At 39.8% G+C, this 23,466-nt stretch overlaps 1 protein-coding gene across 1 annotated transcript in view; it reads left to right on the plus strand.

Moving 5' to 3' along the window:
• The first annotated feature begins 212 nt into the window (after positions 1-212).
• ARSB (arylsulfatase B) overlaps positions 213-23,466 on the plus strand; it is a 69,618-nt gene continuing 46,364 nt past the window's right edge. Inside the window, exons 1-4 of the mRNA XM_074812196.1 lie at positions 213-509; positions 3,419-3,605; positions 6,007-6,197; positions 6,760-6,967. Of these exons, the coding sequence (XP_074668297.1) occupies positions 213-509; positions 3,419-3,605; positions 6,007-6,197; positions 6,760-6,967 (883 nt within the window). The remainder of the gene's footprint in view (positions 510-3,418; positions 3,606-6,006; positions 6,198-6,759; positions 6,968-23,466) is intronic.

A 23,466-nucleotide genomic window follows, 5' to 3' on the forward strand; every position in this document is an offset into this window, starting at 1 on the left:
AGCGGGACCGCCGGCGCCCGGCCGTGCCGGCCCCAGGGGTTCGGGGCCGGGGCCGGGGCCGCCCAGCCCGGCCCAGCCCAGCCCCGCCGGGCGGTGCCCGCGGCCGGGCGCGCCCCACGCCCCCTCAGCCCGGCCCGCCCGGCGGGAGGAGCCGGGCGCCGGCGCGGCCCGTCCCCCAGGCGGTCTCCGCGGCCCAGTTCCTGGTGGCGAGGATGGCGCGACGGCAGGGCGTCCCTGCGCCGCTCCGCCTGCTCCTCCGCCTGCTCCTCTGCCCGCTCCTCTGCCCGCTGCTCTGCCCGCCGCGGCGGGCGGCGGCGCGGCCGCCCGCCCCGCACCTGGTGCTGGTGCTGGCCGACGACCTGGGCTGGGGCGACGTGGGCTGGCACGGCTCGGCCATCCGCACGCCGCGGCTGGATGCGCTGGGGGCGGGCGGCGTGCGGCTGGAGCGGTACTACACCCAGCCGCTCTGCACCCCCTCCCGCAGCCAGCTCCTCAGCGGCCGCTACCAGGTAGGGCGCGGGGCGAGGGAGACGCCCGGGGGCACGCAGCCCCGGAGTTGTTGCCGCGGCGCGGCGGGAGGCTCCCGCCATCCCTCGCCGGCGGCGGCGACGCCTTCCCGGTCGCTTCTCGCCGCCCTCCGCGGAGTGTCGGCGGGTGACTGGTGGGATCCTGCTGTCCTGCTTGATCTTAGCAGCACTGTGGAACAGTTTGGCCTCCTTGTATCTCATGTAAAGATGCGCTTGGAAGAAGGCTGCTGTGTGAAACCCGATCGCGTTTCTGTGCAAACTTACTTCGCTTACTTTTGGCGTGCTAGCTCGGGAATGAACTAGAGGTAGGTTTAGTGCAAGTTGTTCTGCTTCAGGAAAGCCCAAGTTCTCTCTATGCTTCAGTTGGGTCAACAGGCGTGGCAGTGTATTGTTAAAAATATCTCTGTCCAAGTCATCTGGTACATCTGGACAGACACACAGTCAAGGTGCAGCCAGAAGCGGGTCAGCACCACGTGTTCAGTTTGTGCAGCATCTTTTCCAGTGCAGTGTTTCAACACGTCCTAACCTGTACATTCTCCTTCGTATGATACCACAGGGGGTAGACATTTATGCGCCCCTTGATGGTTAGTCTGGGTGTCTAGCTGCTTTGTAGTCATAGTCATGATTTTTCCCGTTCTTTTCTGTTGCACTGGTGTAAGAATTGGACTTTATCATACTGATGTACTTCTCCCCCTTCCCCCCCTTATTGCAATTTTGGCAGAGAAGGGGGGGAAGAAGAATACAGCATGGACAGAAAGAGTATTTTCACAAAGGGTTAAGTGTATTTCAGAAACTTCCCCTCTTTCACAAAAAGCCCTGCACAGCATGTTAACCATAGTGATTTGTCAAAGAAACTGTTCAGAATGAAAATAAATGTCATCCTGTATTAGTGGATGTTATCTCTTGTTGTTGCGGGAAGGCTGTTCTAGGTGATACGTACTCTTTCCAAGCAACGTTTGTTCTGTTCCTAGAAACTCCAAGAATCAATGAATAGGAAGATGTAATTGACTTTTTCTTTACCAGCTCTTCAAATTGTTTTATTAAATAACCTAAAACATTTCTTCATTATGACTATTTCTAGAATACAGTTCATACTCTGAACATGCTTATTAGAAATGGACATTGCTGCATCTGATCTTAAAAGTGGAAATTGGAAATGGTCATAGTTCATTTAAATTCATTGTATGCTTCTGACTTAGTAATTTAATCATCTTTGTGTTGACCTTGTTACAAATGAGTACAATAATATTAGAAAACATTATTTTCTAGGTCAGGTTGGACAGGACTTTGATCAACCTGATCCAGTGGAAGGTGTCCCTGCCCATGGCAGGGGGGCTGCAACTGGATGATCTTTAAGGTCCCTTCCAACCCAAACCATTCTATGATTCTATGAAAATGGAAGAAATTTTTTTATAAAATTTCAAAGACACTCTGTGCAGGAAATAATTATGTATCAAATATGTAGGATTTTGTTTTGTTTTACCCATTGATATGATTAGTAATTGCTCAGAGATTTAAGAAAGTAACCTAAATCTGGTCCTGTGTGGAGCTGGAATTTTGATAGTCACCTTGTAGTCCGTAAAGAAAGAAGAGCAAAGGTATTGGTTTATGAAAGCTATAGGTTTGGGGTTTTTTTATTATTATTGTTTCCCTCCCCTTTTTTTTTGCTTTCTAGAGGCAGTGGAAGAATTTGGAATGCTTTGCTAGCTTGTGTCTTTCACTATATTATTAATCTTTCTTGTAATACTGCATTTACAAAAAAAACTCCTTCTTTTTTCCAGCTCCTCTTTCAAAGATAATTAGTAACTAGTAGGCCCTTTGTAAGTAGACTCTTACTTGCTGAAGATCAGGGCTTATTTGGTTTAAAAGTCAATGAAAAGTGTTGCTAAAATGATGTTCTAAAAATTAGCTATGCCACTTGCTACAATAGAGTACTTAGTGGAGTTTTAAAATCTGGTGTCTTGTGCTCTAGGAGGTCTTAGAGATTTTGTGCTTTGATGGAGACAGTTTACTATAAATATTTAGTAAATAAACCAGGTATTTATACTTGTATGTGTATGTTTGCTGGCCTAGGTTTAGGGTAGTGCCTGTTTTTTTTCTGGAGGAGATAAGGGAGTTGACAAAAGTCAGCTTCTAGTACACAGTAATTGAAGAGGTTCCTTGAATTGAGCAAAATATACTACTTGCAGTATTGTTGTCAGTCATGGTTTTGTAAAGATATACAAAATTCACCACTTGTTAAAATCAGCAACTTATGTGGAACTGTTAAAGGTCAGATCTAAAGGTCAGTGTTTAAAACTTGTGTCACCCCCAGTATCCAAATGTTCCTTTGTTTTTATAGTGCTCGCACTCATTTTATGCAAATAAATGTATAAATATTTATATATAATGTCCATTTAGAAGAGTAATGCAAAAATGGCTTTCTTACCTTTGATCATGCTTTCCTCCAGTGACTGTTCTGTGATACAGGCAAGAGCTTGGTAGCTTCACCTGCCATGCACCTTTTTGTCCATCTCCATCCCATCTAAAATCTCTCTCCATGTTGAGATGTTGTACCTAGCCTTCAAACAGACCATAATGGTAATTGTTACCTATTAGATTTTCAGATGAAAACAGAAAAGGCACTTTTTTTAAATTGGGGTTGATTTATACCTGGAAAGGTCTTGTTAGCCCCTGTGGTGCTGTTTCCTTGTCTTCCTCCATGCTACCCCTGCCCTCCCCCTGTGGCTTCCTCATCTTTCTGGGTGCCACATTGGTAAAAGCAGGAGCCCCTTAAAACTAATGCTAGCATCTGGTGTAGCTGTGTTTCTTTTTGCACCTGCTTATAAAGTAATCTATGGGAATACATTGCTGCATTATAACTAATCCCTCATCTTTCTTTTCTCTTCTAGATCCACACAGGCTTACAACACCAGATAATTTGGCCATGCCAGCCCAGCTGTGTGCCACTGGATGAGAAACTCCTCCCAGAGCTACTTCAAGAGGCAGGATACGTTACTCATATGGTGGGAAAGTGGCATTTAGGGATGTACAGAAAAGAATGCCTTCCAACACGCAGAGGATTTGACACTTACTTTGGTAATGGTTAGATTTAACATGGGCAATAAATGCTGTGTTAAAAATTATGGGAAACTGACCCATTCTTTTAAGAACAGCAGATTTACTAGTAGTGTATAAATAAATCAATACCTGGGCATGCATATTTCCAAAGTGCAACTGTTTAAATAAGATAAGGCCTTAAATGCATGTCAAAGCCTTACAAGTTATTGAAGAAAATATTGTAATTATTGAGTTGCTCTGTTATGAACTGCATTTAATTTGGTTCCATGATAGTTAGAAGGTTTAAGGTGTAGTGATTGGTTTGTTTTTATAAGCGTCTTTAATCTGAACGTTTTGTGTTAGACCAGACAGTAGACATGGCTTGCTCTGCAAATAATGTTACACTTCTAAAAGCTGGTACGTTTAAGAGAGAAACAGACATCATACCACACTATGTTCATGCTTTGTGAATAGAGTAGCATAGGTTTTCCAGGGCCTGTGGCAAGGAAGATGGTGTGAGAGCCTCTATAAAACAGTATCCAGAAGGTCTGTTGCAGGAACTTGCAAGTTATGAAGTCAAACCCTCAGGCTAAAAAAATAATGCCAGAATTAGATTGTCCAGGTGTGACAACTTATAGCTACACATTGTTTATTTTTCCTCTTGCAAAGGCTCCTGTCCCAAAACTGATTTGACATTTACTAGTTTTGCACAAGTGTCACAGATGTTACGTGAGTGGGGCTGTCTGCAATACATCTCATTCTGCATTGTACTGAACGCAAAGAGGTCCATCTCCACTGGGTTGTTTTTAAGACACTTTCATTGAATGGAGAATTTCAAAACAGTTCATTGACTTTAAAATAACTTTGCAAGCTGTTGATAGTACTGCTGCTCACTTCTACAGCTGAGAAAGTGAGATACAGAAGCCTGCATTCCTCTTCTCTAACCTTAGGTACTTAAAGAGCCTGGCTGTGCTACGTGCAATAGACAATGTGGATCCAAACTTTAGGTGGGAAGAACTGTTCCCTTAGATTGTTTATCTCCTTTGACTCTTTGGAGAGCTTGGGGCCATGGTTTCACAACTGAATTAAGCTAATATATATGGATCAGAATATAACAGCTCGTTGCTCAAAATAGGCCTCCTCCCATCTCTTCACAGGAGCTTGGGATCTTTTTGACGGTATAGATGTAGATAGGCTGGCACTCCTCATGAAATGTCACCCTGGGACCAAGTGAGCTCAATGAAGGAGCCTTAATACAGGCTGGCTCTGGTATGGTCGTTGGGTGCCTCGTGTGATATTATTTTTCAGAGAATGTAGGAGTTTAATGTCCTATAATGTTCATGTTATTCCAGTAGGCATTTATTGCAATTAGGGACATTTGATTCTTTGGCACACTTGATGCAGTGTGTCCCCAAGCGGGCGCTCAAACTGGAAAAATGCAACTTGCGGCTCTGAGTACATGGATGTAGGCAGTTTACCCACAAAATCAGTCTTTATGCTTTGAAAGAAAAGCCGTTTTTTTCCTCATAAAAACATATTAGAAGTTTATATTGTATTTAAAACAGAACTTCATTCTTTCTATACCTACTTTTTTGCACAAGTAAATGTAGTTGAAGCTGCTGAATAAAAATTCAAGTGAAATTCCTCCATTTTGGATTTTTGTCCCCAGTTTTAGTTTGATTTTGCAGAACTTAAGAATATATTTTTGCAGATTCATCTGTTTTTTCAGGGTATTGGGGGATAAATCTGAAATGTAATTTAAAAATAATTACTGAGATTCAAATGACTTTTAAGAGTTTTGTTTCTGATCGATAAAAAACAAAGGCACTCCATGCTTAACAGGATAGCCCTTGATAGGAGCAACTCTATACCTGTAGAATTTTTGTATAGTTTGTTTCTTTTGGGTATCTTTAAATAATAGTGTCTTTTTTTCACCAGTTGGTGTCAGCAGTGCATCAGCAATTACTTTACAGCTGACATAAGAAATGCTTTTTACTTGGATGTTTTTGAATAAATAAATTTTTAAAATTCCAAACTTTCTAATAGAGACAGAAGTCGTATGTGAAAATACAAATACACAAAATCATACTAGCTAAAAATCAGAGTATTACACAGATAGGTCACTGCCTTTGCTATCAGTGCATTAGTTTAATGTTAATGTCTTTGATATCAAGTTGTAAAGTCATTGAACTGCTTTCAAGATGGTTCATATGTTTTGAAATTACTACTTGCATTGGCAATAAAAAGTCTGTGAAGAATTAAATGTTGAGCTACTTAGACCTGTCATGGGGTGTCACTATAGACAGTCAAATATTGAATGACTGTTTCAGCTCAAAACCACTAACATTTTGATATTTATTTTTTACCTTTTTTCCCCCTGATGTATCTGTTTCTGTGACATGTTGTTGGCCTGCTTATTTGACAACTTTTCCTGTTCTAGGCTATCTTCTGGGGAGTGAGGATTATTATTCTCATGACCGTTGCGTCCTCATCAAAGCAAAGAACGTAACACGCTGTGCTCTGGACTTTCGAGATGGAGAAGAAGTTGCAACTGGGTTTAAAAATATGTACTCCACTAATTTATTCACAGAAAGAGCTGTAGATCTTATAGCCAATCACAAAACGGAGAAGGTACAGTCAGCAGCTGTTACTTTGATAACTTCAAGTCTAAAGAATGTTTAACAAAAGTTAATGAAATATTAATGGAGAGACCTGTGCTTGAGCTGTAACTCAGTGCTATTCAGCAGGGTGCATAGAGATAAATGTGAGAAGTAGTGCTGGTAAGACTTGCCTTGTCTGCTGTCAGAATCAGCTTTGGCTGCGCAGCCCTGGCCTGCTACCCTTCTCCACTTCTTTTTTAATAATACAAGTAATGAATTTATAGAAATTATTTAGCATGTAGTTTGCTCTTCTAAAAAGCAAATGGAAAGTTTAATGGGCAAAGTTTCATAGAAAGAAAACTGTTAACAATGGTGTTATGAAGAAAAAATACACCTGATGTTTTTCCACAGCTTCAAAAGTCCTTTATGAAAGTTTTATTAGTTTATATTTAGGGATTGGAAGAGAGATGTGTAAAAGAAATCAAAATGCAGTGTCTGCAGCTGTTGATGAATCAGGGCTGCTTTTGCTGCAGTAACTTTTGTATTTAGTACTCTGTGTTCAACTAATTCCCACTCTATCCCTTCCACCCCAGCCCCTCTTTCTCTATCTTGCTTTTCAGTCTGTCCATGAACCTCTTGAGGTCCCTGAAGAATACTTGAAACCATATTCATCCATTAAAGATGTAAAGAGGCGCCATTATGCAGGGATGGTGACTCTTATGGATGAAGCTGTAGGAAATCTTACTGATGCTCTGAAAAGATACGGTCTTTGGGACAACACAGTTCTTATTTTCTCTACTGGTAAGTTCATTTAAATAATCTTTCAGTAATAACTTTGATACAGTGTCTAACAAGCTAACTGCAGAGACATCTGGCCGCTCTCTCCTTCTTCCATGTATTTTCTAACTGCAGAAGAGCAATGAAAGTGAAACAGGACTTTATACGAGAAGGAGCAGTTTCTCTCCCCCCTCTTACTGCTTTCTCAAGCATGACAAAAACAACTCTGAAGAAGTGTCTGTGCAAATAGGGGCTACTCCTATTGGAGTAAAAACAACATTGTAAAAACAGGAGTGCAGTGAAATTGGAGGTGTCTTACTTGCCACTGTGGTTACCGCATATCTGTCAGAATTGAATCCTTAATGAGAGTGATCTACCAAATTAATTTGTCCTGAGCTATGGGTAGCTGTCTGATCAGTCTATAAATTGCCACATGTTGCATGAAACATGAGCAGCCAGACAGCAAACAGTTTGAAGCCAAAACTCTTTTCTTTCCCTTGCTTTCATGTAACATGTAATTTTTGTCTTGCTTGAAGTATTTCACTGGCACTTTACTCCCGTGAAGCAAAAGTCTGTTAATAAAAAAGCTTAATACGTGATGATACAGTCTAGGCTGCCAAATTACAGGCTAAGTTTTTGTACGTACTAGCATGTGATCTGGTTTCTAGATTATTAGGGTAATTCAAATAATACATTACAAAGCAGTCGCCTTTGTTTCCAGATTAGGAATGAAACAATCTTTTTGTAATACAGTTGCTTGGCTGGATTTCATGAACACAGTTGTTCTTGTTTGGTTGGGAGTGTGAAGTAGCCTTTCAACGCTTACAGTTGCTTTTTGCCCAGGCTTTACGTTTTAGGGTTGTCAAAATGGCAAATTAATTTTCTGTGAACTTCAAAGAAAACCCTACAACAATAGCAACAACATCAAAACCTCAAACCCCAAGGTTTGATGAAAATGCAGGTGATGTGTTTTGAGTTTAGCAGCTGCTTCCTATAGCACTTGGAATCATGGAATTTCATTTTGAGTCCAAACCTGTTTGCCTTATGGTGTTACGTTTGTGTCCAGGTTTTGGCTCTAAGAGGATTCGATAACTCTTCTATGCCTGTTTCTGTTTACAATGTTTTCATATTTAGAACTGAAAGTAAGCAAAGCCGTATGGAAAATGATACCAATATTTATTCCATATGGAAAAAATCCAGTCTTTGCTGATGGGGTCCTAGTAGAGTTATTTCAGTGATGTTTGTTCAATACATTGTGGAATAAAACTAAAGACATCTGAGCTGGAATTACAGGGTATGACTGAATTAAAAAGGCAAATTAATTTTTTTGTTTTTAAACTTTTTTTTTTTTTTCTTCAAATTATGACAGTATACCTTGCTTTTAACAGTAGTTATCTTGCAATCAATTACAGGTACAATTCAACAAGAGTCAGTCAGGAAAATCCAGTGTCTGCCCTATCTAATGGGACTTATCTTGAGTTAATTGACATTTTAAACTTCCAGGAGTGGAATTTAATATGCTTGAAGTGCAGGGAAATTGAACCTAGATCATGCAAACCAGGGGGCAGTGATTGGGGTTTTTTCAGTGTTCTTTCTTCACTTCAAACAACTATTCTTTACAGGCCTAAAACATTGCATACATTAAAGACCCAGTTTCCAAAAAAACCAAACGCTGAAACTATTAAGCATTAAGAAAAAAGGCACCCCCCACCCCCCCCCCCCCCCCGTGAAATCTATTTATTGGTTTTGCAGATGGTGTGTTTTAAAATGGTCATTAGAACATGATTGAAAAGAAACACGAGAGGGTCTGCAGTTGAGCATCTTGTGCTAAGAGTTGTGCTGTGTGAGATCTCTGCACAGCTTTGAAGTCCTTTGTGATTGGGGGTCGTAGTGTGCACTGGTAGCTATAATATGGTTATATACTTATAGTATGATACTACCTTCAGTTCTTGAGGACATGCCTCCTCGAGGAGGTGGTGCTCCCTCTCCCTGCCCCAAGTGCTCTCCTGGGACTGGGAGACCCTCTTGCTTAGTATGGCAAGAGAGACACATTTTCCTCTACAATCAGGACTTCTCTCCGGGAAAGTTCTTCCTGTGTTGTGGGGTTAAGAATCAATTTAAGGATTTAAATGAAGACTGCAAGAGAGAATCTAGGGAAGGGTAAAGTGTGTCCATAATTTTAATGAGCAGTATCTATGTGTCTCCTCAGCATAACAGTTAAGACACAGGATCATAAAAGCACTCTGTTTTGTTGTAAACCTGTGTCTTGATAACTGTGGTGTTGGAAACCTGTAGAGGAAAAAGAAGTGAAGACCCTGCTTTTATGGTAGATATTACTAGATTCATTACTATTCCCAGTTTAGTTGTGTCCAAAATTCACACTTGGATCTTTGCATCTCTCACTGCTTCAAAATTCCCCCCCAAAAAATAGTTTACAAGTGATCATTTGCTATTGTGCATTGCAACAAACATAGTCTTCCGGTTGATTCCTTCACTGTGAAGTGTCAACGCCCAAATTAGAGATCTCTTTCTAGTGAGTGCTCACTGAAACACTCTAGAACATAATATAATCTTTGCTCTCATGATAGATTTCTTTTTATTAAACTCTTTTGTGTTTCTTCCTATTTATATATGTTATGGCTCAACCAGGATTGCCTTGAAAACATTCCAGCTGGCAAAGGGAAATACTGTGGATTTTAAGAGGGCCTTGTAAAATGTGTAGAAGAACTCCAGTTCCTGTTTAAAGTGGCCTGATGGAGACACTGGGCCACAAATGAAGTAATCTGGTCAAGTTTGACTCCATCAGTATATCATGTAAATCAACATCTCTGGTGTCTTTTTGAACAGATATACAAGCTGTTTCTACAGATGAATAAGAAAAAAAAAAGATGACCTAATTCAGTGGTATGTGGGGTTGTATTTGTGTATCAAGTAGTAGCTTGAGAAGTCTTGACTGATGTGATACGAATTAGAATTTGCTTTTATGGACCACCTTTTATACTGTAAATACAAGTAAATCTACGCTAATGAAATCAGTGGTGAAAATGAAGTCGTTGCCTGTTCAAGCAAAACAGATAAAAATGGTTGCTGCACTGGCTTGGGTACACTTGAAATCAAAAAAAATGAGATGTAGGATTTATTTTTCTTTTGAGGAAACAGAAGAGGCTATACTACTAACTTTCCTGAAGAGGGCCTTGATTTAAAATAAATAATGGTCATAAAAAGCATTCAAGTGGTACAAATTTACCTCAGTGCTATTAACACTGACTTAGAGTCCAAATTTTGCTTCAAATATAGACCTACGATTTGAGATAAGAAGTAGGGATTTGCTGTAAATACCATGTGTTTATAGTTTTAGCAACATATTACAAGTAATTTTGGTGGAAACTTAGCACACTAGAGCAAAAGAATCTGACCTCTAATTTCAGTTCTGTATTAAAGCTACAGCCCCTTGCTTTATTTACTTTCAGCTTTTTAATATATTAATATATATTAATAATTTTGGAGCAAAACTCCTTACCGCTCTTTCTTCCAGTATGTCTCTTAATTCTTAAGTGTGGATTAGCACTGTAGTGTCTGGTAGTTGCCATAAGAGGGCTTTGAGCAGTAAAATATGTAGAACTTCTCAAGCCTTGGTTTACATTTCTAAGAGGAAACCACATAAATCCTTTCCATAATGGACAGTGATGACTGTTTTTGCTCCAAAAGAGGGTCTTTTTATCATTTTAGAATTATGATTAATAAGAGCACAGATTGTTTTGGACATACTTACTGATGTTTATACAGTCTTTTTCACCCCCGTAGATTTTTTCCCCCCCAAATTTCATATTACCCTAATAAAGACTTTTTCTCAGTCTTTCTGCCCCCCCCCCCCCCCCCCCCCCCTTCCAGCCAGTATATTGTGGCTTTTGTCTAATAAAATGATTTTTTTTTTTTGCTTACTTCTAGCTCCTGCTTTGGTAGAAACAAGGGATCTGACTTTCACTGGTTCCTTAAGGGCAGTATCTTATCTCCTCCCTGAATAAACTCCTGCTCCTTCCCTTTTGCTGGTAAGGGACTTCAGAGAGACTTTTAATTGCGGATTGTTGAAGCCAACTGAAGGACAGATTGGTTAGAGCAGTTATTCTCTGGCTGTGGTGTCAGAGGTGCTAATTTTGGAGGTTGTGTTGTCAAATTTTTTTAGTAAACCTGCTCAGTCATAGATCTGAAGACTTGCTTTAATTGGTCTTGTCAGGAGGTTCTGGGTGGTTTGGTGCATTGCCAGCAAGGAAGGTGTCTGGGCATTTACTGTCTGAGCATCTGCTGCTTCGTAAGAGGAAATAAGCACAGGTGTCTTAGCTGCAAGCACCTTCAATCAAACTAGTTATTTGGATCCATATATTCCCAAATATTACTTTTCTGTTTCTTGATTATTTCAGCTTGTTATACAGGCAAAGGTTGTGGCTGATCACTGTACTTCCATTGGTCAGAGTTGTTGCATGTCAATCATAAATAGTGAAAGGTGCATGTGGTTGGTGTTCTGTACTCCAGTGTTGGCTTTTACTCTTTTTTTAGGCTTTTTCCACGTTAAAGTATGGGTGGTAAGAATAAATATTTTAGAAATAAAAGAATATCTTCTCTGCCATATGATGCAGATAATAGTAATGAGACATGTAGACTGATTTGTGAGAATATATTATGAAAGGCAGAAATATTATGATGGAAATTAATTTCAAAATCAAGTCTGAGAAAGTGTTGATAGTCAACATATTAATTATTTTTCCCCCATCTTAAAAAACCAAAGATGTTTTGTAGGAAATGTTTATTTATCTTCCCTTCCTTCTAGCATTAACCCCTTCCCATCCACCCTGCTTTTTCTGTGAAAAACCTAGCACTCCAAACCAGAGATCCTGAACACAGGGAGACCTTGTGCCAGAGATGCTTCTTTTTTCCCTTTGTATTTAAAAATTCCAACATAAGTGGAATCTTGAGTTTTTCTTGCTGTTTTTAGCCAGTGCTTAAAGTGAAGTTCACTTGTAAATGAAACTCAGAAGTGAATTTTGCCCAGAGTTGCAAGCTGGCCATTTTTGTGCGAGGCTTTGACTTAAGCATGCTAATAGTTAACCTAGCAAATTTTTTCTCACTGAGATGGATGCTGAAAACAACTCATTTTACATGTTAACGACATATAATAGTTTCCCACAGCTCTCAGATGGTTGTCTTAAACTATGATTACTATTAAACTATATTAGTTTGTTCTCCATAATAGTGTTTAAGAACCCATTATTCTTTGTGTCAGAATCTTCTACACCCAAATCAGTGGTCAGGTTCAGTGCTCTGTCACTGGGACAAGTCCAAAGTTTTCTTGACTACATCTCATTTTACTTGCTTACTACAGACATGGAGAGTTTGTCAGGTTATTCCCACTGTTCATAGCTTAAAATTTCCCTCTGTGTTTCTCTTGTGTTTGGTGATGGTAAATGGTAGCATAGACCTGACACAGCAGGGTCTGTAATTATTGAGACCTATTTAATTACTGAGACTGCTTACAATGAAAGCAGTCGCCTGAAACTGTCTGTTCTAGGATTGCTCCTATCATGAAAACTGTACTGGTAGGGGAAGAAAAAAAAAAAATTCAATAGGATGAAAAAGGGCATTGTTCATGCAGCTTTTGTAGGGCAAAATTTGTAACTATTGGAATCTTGTGTACATCAAATGCATTTTTTTTCCATGAGATCAAATTTCCCTTTTTTTTTCTTTTTCCACTTTAGAAAAGTCAGAATAATAAAGAGACAGTTCTGGTGAGTTAGAAAAAAAAGGTAGAAGTTGATTTATCTTAGCACAACTCTGTAAAAGTTGCTCTGTAAATGCTCAGTAAAGTTGCTCAGCAAAAGGTGCTCTGATGCAGAAGACGTATTATGTTCCCTTGATGGAAAATAAAAGCCCTATGGGTGTATTTAAAGCATACAAGAATTACATTAGCAGAATTTTGTAGTAGAAGGTGTAGCTTTGTGTTTCTGTTGTCCTTTTAATGGAAAGGCTCTCAGTACTTCTTCCATCACACACAGAAAAAAAATCTGTATTGAGCACTGAAAACATAATAATGCGTCAGCACTCTGAAGACACTTTCTGGAGTGGCTTTTCTGCTGCTTATATTGAACCTTCAAGGTTACTCTTTCCACTGAGGGTATACAGAATCAGACTGAAGTATACAACAGGTGTTTTTTCATCAACTGATCTTAAGCAAATTATTTTGGTTTGTTTCGTTGGCGATATATGTTTCGTGTTAGCCATCAGAGGGAATGTACTTGCATTTCTCACACTTGCAGTGTAATTGAAACACACAGCAACGAATGGATCTTTCAGATGCCGTATGGGGAAGCTGGGAAGAACTTGAGTTCAAATTAAGGGCAAAGTTATTCTCTAATTCATGCTGCGAGTCTCTTATCCACAGTGTAGATCTCTGCTGTGTATTCTGTACTTTTTTTTTTTAAAATGAAACCTCAATGGGAGTTCCGCACTTGGAACACATACAGAATAAGCATTATTCATGCTGTGAAGATCAGAGGGGAGAAATTTTCCCCAAATGGGATCCTTTACCACTATTATCGACAGTGGTCTCTGTTTAACTGTGAGTCACAACCATGAGCTTAAATCACACAAAGGAAGGTCTCTGAAGTCCTGTTCTGTGACCTAGACTTTCAACAAGAATGCTGGAGGTCAAAAATGAGATGCATTTACAGAGTTGTGCATTGAAGCTGTCTGGTGCTTGCTTGTATTGTGTCTGGCACTAGTAAGTGCTATTTAGTTCCCTTTCATATATACTAAATTCACACAGAAAATTAAAAAAGGTTTTGTTGTTTTTTTTTTTTTTTAAAAAACAACAGCTAACAGCCTGCCTGTTTTGTTGATACTGGCAATGGATTCTAGTGTTACATCCAAACTTCTGCGTACGAGAATTATGCATGTAGACTTGTCTTCTGCTTATATCATCATTTCATTTTTAAATAAGTACATATTAAATGGTACGTATTGGTATTGTGTCTGCTAAATAACTGTGGTGGTTTTAAACTATAGTAGTAATGTTGCTTGTAGTTATCCTTCTTTGCTTTTTACTACTACGAACTGTTGAATGCGTCCATAATTTCAATAGTATTTAAAACAAAATCACACAATGACCAGTTCTGCATTATGGAAAAGAGGTGTCGGCACTTTAAACAGAACTGTTGGGGTTTGGCTTTTCTGTAGTCTCCCCATCAGAAATAGGCAACAGCAAGAAAGGTATAGGGATATGGGGTTTTGTCCCATCTTCTGTCTTTTGTTTATCTTTGAGGTTGTTTGCGTGTTGCATGTTGCTCCTCTTACTTATTTTTAGTTGCAAGCTTCAAAAATCTGCTTTGTAGAAATATCGTAGCTAGTGTGAGTTACTTCATTGACATACTCTGTTTTCAACAACTCCAAGACACTAGCATTGTTAAATTGGCTTCTTAAACTCTAAGTTACATATGAAATAATTTCACAGTTAACGTTTAATAGACTTTCCAGTTCTGCTTCAGTTGGATGGACCCTCACACTGACCTCCATATGGTTCTGATTAAGTATAAGAGCATGATTGCTCATAAAGCCCTAGCCCTTCAAAGGAGCACTAGATATATAACATGTAACAAATGTTTACAGAATTAAACTGTGGATGAATTGGATATGCCATCTTATTTCTGCCATCTTTTTCACCCATTATTTTTACACCCGTTATTGTGTAGTTTGTTGTGGGTTAAAGGAACCTAAAGGTCACTAGTATTCAAGATTGAATTGCATTTGATTTTTAAAACGCAGTATTACAATATCAGAGAGAAAAATAAAAAACTCAGTATTGGAAAACAAAGCCAGAATTACACAAAGGAGAGAAAGAAGCAACATTTTCCATCATCCAGTTTAGTGGTTCATGCTGTTTTGGATCAGTGAGACAAAGGTGGTTGAAAATCTGTCCTCAATCCATCATCCCCTGTAACTCATCCTCTGTTAGTGAATTGTGCTGCCTAGCTGACAGTGGCACAGGGGTAGGATCACTTTAGATGCTGTGAGGTTCAGGATTAGAAGTGTGTTTCTGTTGTTGCTGTTTACAAGTCATAAACTCTCCTAATGCAGTAGCACAACAAGAAAAGGGGAAAAAAGTCACAAAACCATGTGAGTTTGAGTTTCTTTTTAAGCTTTCATCATTCTGAGCTCAGGTACTGCACAGCGGAAATGTATCAGAAACTTGAGGAGAGGGAAGGAATCTGCTCCTTCCTTATTTTACTAGGACCTGGTAAGTATGGGTTTCTGTCCATTTCCCTGATTGCCTGTCTTAGGTATCCACATGGTGAAATGTCTTCCACTTTCTGTGGCAGACTGTCTTTTAATGTAACACTGCTGGTGATAGCAAAAAAGCTTAAGAAAAACTTTGAGTGAATAAGCTTTCTCTGTTTTAATTCACAACTCTTCCTTGCATGACTTTTAGTATTTCTTCCTTGTCCTGTGTGTTGTTTTAGACTACCACCATGAATTTACATATATATTGGGTACTATTAAATTACCAAAAACTATTAAAGGTAGTAAGTATTAAGATATAGCCAAACATATGCCATTTACTGATCAACTAGTTTCTTAACCAACATTTAAAAAGGAGATTGATAGAGCATCTCTTTCGTATATTGCCATTATTCTTTCAGAACCTAAATTTCTTCTATAGCAAACTCTTCAACTTTGAATATGCGAGGAAAAGAAGAATACTGCTTTTAGTATCACTAGGAATCATTCAGTGGAGTAGGTATATACTTACTCTGTCATGTAGAGCAGTAGTATTTTTTAGTATCTGGTACTATGTTGTCTTAGAAGAGCTTGATTTCATAGGATCATAGAATGGTTTGGGTTGGAAGGGACCTTTAAAGGCCACCTAGTCCAACATCCTTGCAGTGAGGAGGGACATCTTCAGCTATATCAGGCTGCTCAGAGCCAAGTCCAACCTGATCTTGAATGTTTCCAGGGATGGGGCTTCTACCACCTCTCTAGGAAACCTGTTCCAGTGTTTCACCATCATTGTAAAAATTTTTTTCCTTCTATTCAGTCTGAATCTACCCTCTTTTAGTTTAAAACCATTACCCCTTGTCCTGTTGCTACAGGCCCTGCTGAAAATTCTGTTGCCATCTTTCTTCTAAGCCCCCTTTAAGTATTGAAAGGCCACAATAAGGTCTCCCTGGAGCCTTCTTAACTCCAAGCTAGACAACCCCAACTCTCTCAGTCTGTCCTCACAGGAGAGGTGTTCCATCCCTCTGATCATTTTTGCGGCCTCCTCTGGACCTGCTCCAACAGGTCTGTATCTTTCCTGTAATGAGGACTCCAGAGGTGGATGCGGTACTGCAGGTGGGGTCTCACAGGAGCAGAGGGGCAGAATCACCTCCCTCAACCTGCTGGCCATGCTTCTTTTGATGCAGCCCAGGACAGGGGTGGCCTTCTGGGCTGCAAGTGCATATTGCCAGCTCATACCCAGTTTTTCATCTACCAGTACCCCCAAGTCCTTCTCTGCAGGGCTGCTCTCAATCAATTCATCTCCCAGCCTGTATTGATACCAGGTTTTGCCCCAACCCATGTGCAGGACCTTGCACTTGGCCTTGTAGAACCTCATGAGGTTAAACACTTCTTGAGCTTGTCCAGGTCCCTCTGAATAGCACCCTGTCCCTCAGGCATGTGAGCTGCACCACTCGGTTTGATGTCACCTGAAGATTTGCCGAGGGTGCACTCTGTCCCACTCTCTATATCACTGAAGAAGATATTAAACAGTACTGGTCCCAGTATAGATCCCTGACCACTCGTTACTGATCTCCATCTGGACATTGAGCTTTGGATCACTACTCTCTGGATGTGATCATCTGTCCAATTCATTATCCACTGAACAGTCCACCCAGCAAATCCATGTCTCTCCAATTTAGAGAGAAGGATGTTGTGGGGGACCTTGTCAAAGGCCTTACAGAAGTCCAGATAGATGACATCTGTAGCTCTTCCCTTGTCCACTGATGTAGTCACTCCATCACAGAAGGCCACTAGGTTTGTCAGGCAGGACTTGCCCTTGGTGAAGCCATGCTGGCTGTCTCGAATCACCTCCCTGTCCTCCATGTGCTTCTATATTTTAAAAATGGGTGCAATGTGTTTCCCTTTTCCAGTCTCCAGAGGCTTCACCTAACTTCCATGACTTCAAATATCATGGAGAGTGGCTTGGCAACTACATCAGCCAATTCCCTCAGGACTGTGGGATGCATCTTGTCAGGTCCCATAGACTGATCTGTGTTCAGGTTCCTTAGGTAGTCACAAACCTGATCTTCTCTTACGGTGTGAGGGACTTTGCTCCCCCAATCCCTGCTTTGAGGTCCATCCATTTGAGAGATGTGGGAAGCAAGGCTGCCAGTGAAGACTGAGGCAAAAAAGTTGTTGAGTACCTCAGGCTTTTCCTCGTCTGTTGTATACTTTCTTTGACTTCCTTTTCTGTCTGACATACCTGTAGATGCCCTTCTTGTTATTCTTTGCGTCCTTTGCCAAGTTCAGCTCCAGCTGTACCTCATCCTTCCTGACCCCGTCCCTACACAACCAGGCAACATCCCTATACTCTTCCCAGGATACCTGTTCCCAGTTCCACTGTCTGTGCATTTCCTTCTTGCCTGTTAGTTGGCCAGCAGGTCTCAACTCAGCCATGCTGGTCTCTTGCCTTTCTTTCCCGATTTCTTATACCTGGGAATGGAGCGCTCTTGCACTCTGTGGAAAATGTCCTGAAAGATCTGCCAGCTCTCTTCTGCTCCCTTGTCCCTGAGAGCAGTTTCCCAGGGGGTCCCATTGACTTGAAGCTGGAAGTTTGCTTTCCTAAAATTCAGGGTCCTGACTCTGCCTGTCGCATATCCCTCAGGACTGTGAACTCCACAGTCATTATATTATATGCACTCCCAGTGCATTACGTCATAGAAGATCATACAAAATGATCAAAATGGAAATACTTAGCTTTTCAGAATTCTGTATTTCAGTATTTATTTAATAATTGTTTAATAGAACAAATGCAAATGTACTGAAATTTGACATTTTATATACTAAGTTTTTAGATTTCCTTTGTAATTGATAAATGTTGTTTGGAAGAACACAGAACTGTCTCACACAAAGCTTTCATATTTATTTAGAAATAATGCTTCTCCAAGAGACTTACTTTGTCAGTCGTGGACAGCCTTTGCTTCTATGAATCAATATAGAAACATAGGGAAAATCTATCATTGATTCATTTGGGAAAGACACATGCAGTGTTGTCTGGACTGGGTTAAGAATTTGGAAGAAGCTGCAGGTGTTGTAAGATGGCCTTAGTCAAATAAGTAATAACTGAAAAAGATTACTTGGAATCCCTGCTGAGATGTTCTGGATATGTTTTTCTTCTCTGCTTTTTCATTTTTTTCGTACGTATATGTTCACATAAACTGTGGTTTGGTTAGTACATCTGTTTCATATATTTTTGAATATTCCAGAATTAAAGTATGCTCCAAATAGTCATGTGACTGAAGGCTAAACTCTACAGAAGAAATGGAGAACTTCCAAGTAAAAGCTCTGCACAACTGTCCTTTGTATTCCTTTCTCTCTCTCACTTTCCATTATTCCATGTTATTTTTATGCATAGAATATAGTGGATATATATTTGTGGATGATTTCACTTTGGCATGCATTAAAGGAGTAAGATTTCCCCTCCCTTCCTTAATTCATGAGAGAGTAAAACCAGCAGAATTTACTTGAGTGTCAGAATATAGGTGCCAAGGAAGCCATACAGTTTGCAGATTTTTGAGTTAAAAAAACCCAAAGAAACACTGAAATCCTTAAATGCACGTTAGTTATTCCAAATTGCTATTGATTTCTAGTAAAATATTGTATCAGTTAAAAGTTGGTTGACTTTAAAAGTGGAAGAAAAGTTTTGTATCATAATTTTGTGCTGTAGATTTTCCTGATCATGTGTTTTGCTAAGATTTAGAAGGGATTTAAGCTTAGATGGGCCTAGTGTTGCCCATCTTCTGTGCAGGCAGAAAAGAAGGAATTTTTTTATGAAACAGGGTTGGGAACTGTATTGGCAGGTTTTAATATTGGAAAAAAATCTGTAAAATAGCTAAAGCTAGAAGATGGAAAGTGTACGTCTTCAGAGCTAGTGAAGTTGAGCAGGGTGAGTTTGAAAGTGACTGTGTATGTTAGTCGTGGATGTTAATATTTGGCCATGGGTGTGTGTATCAGATCATGTAAATGTCTGCTGTGAAAATGACTTGGAGAGCTCTTGCCTGCAGTGGCTGTTGCAGGTTTTTTACCTCTTTGTACTAACACTGGAACTAATAAGCTATTTCCCCTCCTTTTGTAAGGATCCTTGTTTGTATTTTTCAGTTCCTTACAGCTCAGTCTTAATCTTTCCTCTGTTTTCTCTGTACATTCCTACTAATTTTCTTTATGCCCTTCGCAAATCTCTGCATCTCTGGATAACTTCAAGTACCTCCTATGACTGGAATATCTGTCTCTTACTATACAGCATCTATCTTTACATTTCCCTTTAAGCAGGAAGAAACACCCCCACTTTTTATCTGAACTTTGAGCACTGGTGCCGTGTGGAATGCTGCCTGTGCCTGCTCTAAGGTTTGACCTCTAATTGCATTTTCTCAAGTTAAAATACAGCCAGAGCTTTGTGTACATTGAAGTGAGCTGACCCTGAATTTTGAATTGAGATTCCAGAGTTCCTTAAACTTGATTGGGAAGAACCAGAAATCTGCAGCTCTATTTTCACTTATGCTTTAGAGTAAGTGCCTTTAACCAACTACATATTAAAACAAATAATGCAGCAAGTGTAGTGCATGTTTTTAATTTTTAACTTCTTATATACAATGTACATGTTTAGGCTATGCAAAAGATTATTACTGGTCACTGCAGAGAACTGCTGTATTGGAGCACTGCACTGCTTCTGGTATCTTGCAAGACGATACTTTATTGAATTAATGAATATGTTACATCTGATAAGCAAAATTTAATGACAGTTACATCTCTTTAAGTCTGCATTCTGTTTGCACTGCAGCACTGTAACAATTTTCCATTCAAATAAGCATTTGTAACAAGTGGATCTTAAGAATGACATCCCATGCGTGCTTTTCTGTCAAGTTTGATTTTTTTCAATAGTGTTCTTCCATTACTGTTCTCATGAGGGTAGAAAAATAAAGTGGCTTCCATTACTTTTCTCATGAAAGTTGTACATAGTTGCAGTTGTGGCTGTGGATGATATGAATTCATAACTGCCTACTTGAATGTATCACACATTACACTGACATCAAGCTGTATTCCAGGGACTTCAATGGATTGAAAAAGCAAAGCCTTTGTTTAAAGCAGTTTAATAATTACATTTTACTGACCACGAATCGTTCACATTGACTATGAGATACTGCTGGACAACAGTTATAGTTCATTATAAAGTCAAAGGTAGCAAAAAGAATGCAAATGCAAAAAAATTAAAAGGGAAAATACATGCCTCAGGAGGAAAACTAGCTGTGTAGACAGTGATGCTGATGAGTAGGACTAAGATTAGGGCGTTTTCTGCCCACAGGTGCCTCCCTTCACAGGCAGTTGCCCTGAGGTCTCTCAGCTGCGTTTGAGGACTGCATGTGGCTTCCTGTGATTCTCTCCAAGGGACCTTGGGTAGCTTGAACATTTTTAATAGTTACAGTGGTTTCAGTTTATTAATCCAGATAATTTTGACGGAACTGTGTTAAGAGTAAGCACGCATGCAATTATACCAGCCTTTTTTAGTGACTGTTGACTTCTTGTGCTGAGAACTTTTAAATAGCTTAACTCTTTAAGGCAGTTTAGTCAGAGTCAAAAGAGCACATCTTGCTGCAGCCTAAGGCAGATGAGGAGAGAGGCTTTTGGAAAACATGGACCTGAAGACCTTGACCAATTTAATGGGTCACTTATTCTGTAATCCTGCGAGAGACTTGGAGTTGGATTTTTGAAGAATTAGTAACTCCTTTGCCAGAATGAGAGTAGGGGGAAGATGGGACTTCTGGACTCACTTATACGAGTCAGGTAGTGGTTACTCAGAAGAGCAGAAGTCCCGATGAGGAAGATAAAACTGCATCTATAACTGTGGAAGTTGGGGGAGCTCTCCATACAGGATGCCACTATCCCCTCTTGTCTCACCCTTGTTTACAGTGACCCTGCTCATTTGACTGAAACAGTAGATCTTTGCTAATGCAAGTTTGGACTAAACAGGCTGAGGGTGAGTGGTTTGGTCAATAATATGAAAGAAATGATAAGTTTTGACTGTTGGTGGCATCAGGGATGACAAGCAGTAGCGGACAAATTTTTGCAAGCAGAGGTTGCACCATAAAGTGCGGATGTGCTTTAAGGCTTTAGTATCACTACATTCAATAAGGAATTTTCAGAGAAAAGAAGGCAAGATGTCTTGTAAAAACAAAAGGATTAACTTACTTCTGAAGTATGTGCTTACTGGGAAACACTTGGCCATCCAGGGCTAAAGCTCTGTTTATAGTGAAATACTGTCTTTGAGCAAAGGAATCTGTTAGTGTATTATGGATTTTTCTGCTTCTTTCCCAGTATCAGGAGTGGAACAGGGAATCAGTTAACCTGTAAAGGATAGAGTTTCCAAGATAAATGTTCTAAGGAATTATCATCAGGCACAAAACCATCAAAACCAAAATGCCCACCAAGAGCAAAATATGCAATTTGACTATTCCTTTGAAGTCTACAGTTGTTTCCGTTGTGCATATGAACAGCTCCCCTTTGAAATCACTGAGAATTATATGTGTATATCTGAGGACTGAACGTGTTCTGTAAAGCTAGATAGTTGCCAAGAGAAGAGATTTTACAACTTCAGGATTCAGGAAACATGATCAAAAGTGGCAGAAAGTTCAAGGATGATGGTGTTGGAGAAAGGTTGGATCTTGCCAAGAGGAAATTGCTGGTGACCTTATTGAACTACTGTGGTGTCTTGCAGGTGTACTGCAGAGATTCACACATGGGAACAATTAGAAGAGGTCATGTTTTAGCATGTATCTGGGAAAAAAGAATCACAAAGTTGAAATAAAATAATAGTTATTAAAAATTTTGAGTTTAAGTGCTCCTTCTTGTCACTCACTTGAATGTAGCACTGATGTGACAAAATTAAGAGGGAGGAGAATATTAGGCACACTGTAAACACTGGATTTTGGAGAAAATAGGTTCAGTTTTATCCAGTTTAACATCCTTTTTCTTAGAGCCAGTGGTGTATTATTAGGCCATTGTTACCTGTCACCCAGCAAAGATATTAAAGAAAGAAATAACGAGCAAAAAATTCCTCTGAAGTACTCATTCAGCAAGTATGTTCTCTGCCATTTCCCCACCTGGAAAACATAATCCATTGCTGAAAAACAGATTTATGAAAAGTGGTTAAAAACACTGCTTAGATCATTAAAGGGAAAGAAAATTATTTATGTAAGCTTCCATTTCTCTTCATTACCTGTGTTTCTATGTCACCACATTACCTTATCAGCTAATCCCTTTCCTCCCCTGTAAGCTTGATTGCATTTAGTAAACGCTGAGATACTTGTTGGGAGAGACTTGGACATTGCTCAATATACCTATACAAGACTGATGCATTTTCCACCTGGTCCATACATGCCGAATAAACTTACCTGTTTCATTTCATTGTCATCTCTAGAAGAATGAAACAGCCTATAGGAGACAGAATAGTTGCAACGGATCACAAAATAATTAACCTTTTTTGCCACCCCTGAAGTTCAAGACTAGTGTTGTAAGGAATTTAATTTTATTTACTCTTTTATTGATGTATTTGATTTAGACAATTGTCAGATGGCATTTCATGTGGTTTATCTGCTTGGTGTGAGAGTTAGCTTAGGGACAGATACTTCTTACTAAGGTGTGTGCTGCCCTTTTTTCAAATGTCTGGTGTGGTAAGTAGTAACTAAAGAGTTTTGTTTCTTTTTTACATCTTTATGCCAGCAGATGTGTGTTTCTTTCTGCTGGTGAACTGACCCAATAGATTCTGGGTATAGGTAGGGCCCCAGGTGATTAAAAACTTGAGTTACTCCTCTCAAACAAAAGTGATGTGAAAAACAGATGTAAATTTGTCCGGTTGCTGGAGTCAAGTCATAGTTTGCAGTGTGTAAAGCCAATGCATGTGCCTACCCTTAATATTAAGAAGAAAAAAAGACATCTGGCTCACAGCAGATGAAATATAGAAGTCATAGACTTTTAAAGTGAGGGGTTTGGGTTACTGCTGGATGGGTTGGGGTTGGCTGAAATGCTCCTGACACTGAGTGGCAGCCCTGCCACTCTGGCTGTTAGGAGCAGACTTCTTAATTCCATGAGTTGAGTTTTCTGCTGTTCCTGGACTGGTTGGAGTGTTTCGACATGGGGCACTTTTCCCTGGCTGCAGGTGGTGTTGTTGGAAGGTGCCCATCTGCACTGCCTTCCTGTGCGCAGGCTCGGCTGGACCGCACACGGCC

This window comes from Strix aluco, chromosome Z (genome assembly GCF_031877795.1).
Source record: "Strix aluco isolate bStrAlu1 chromosome Z, bStrAlu1.hap1, whole genome shotgun sequence".
Classification (NCBI taxonomy): domain Eukaryota; kingdom Metazoa; phylum Chordata; class Aves; order Strigiformes; family Strigidae; genus Strix; species Strix aluco.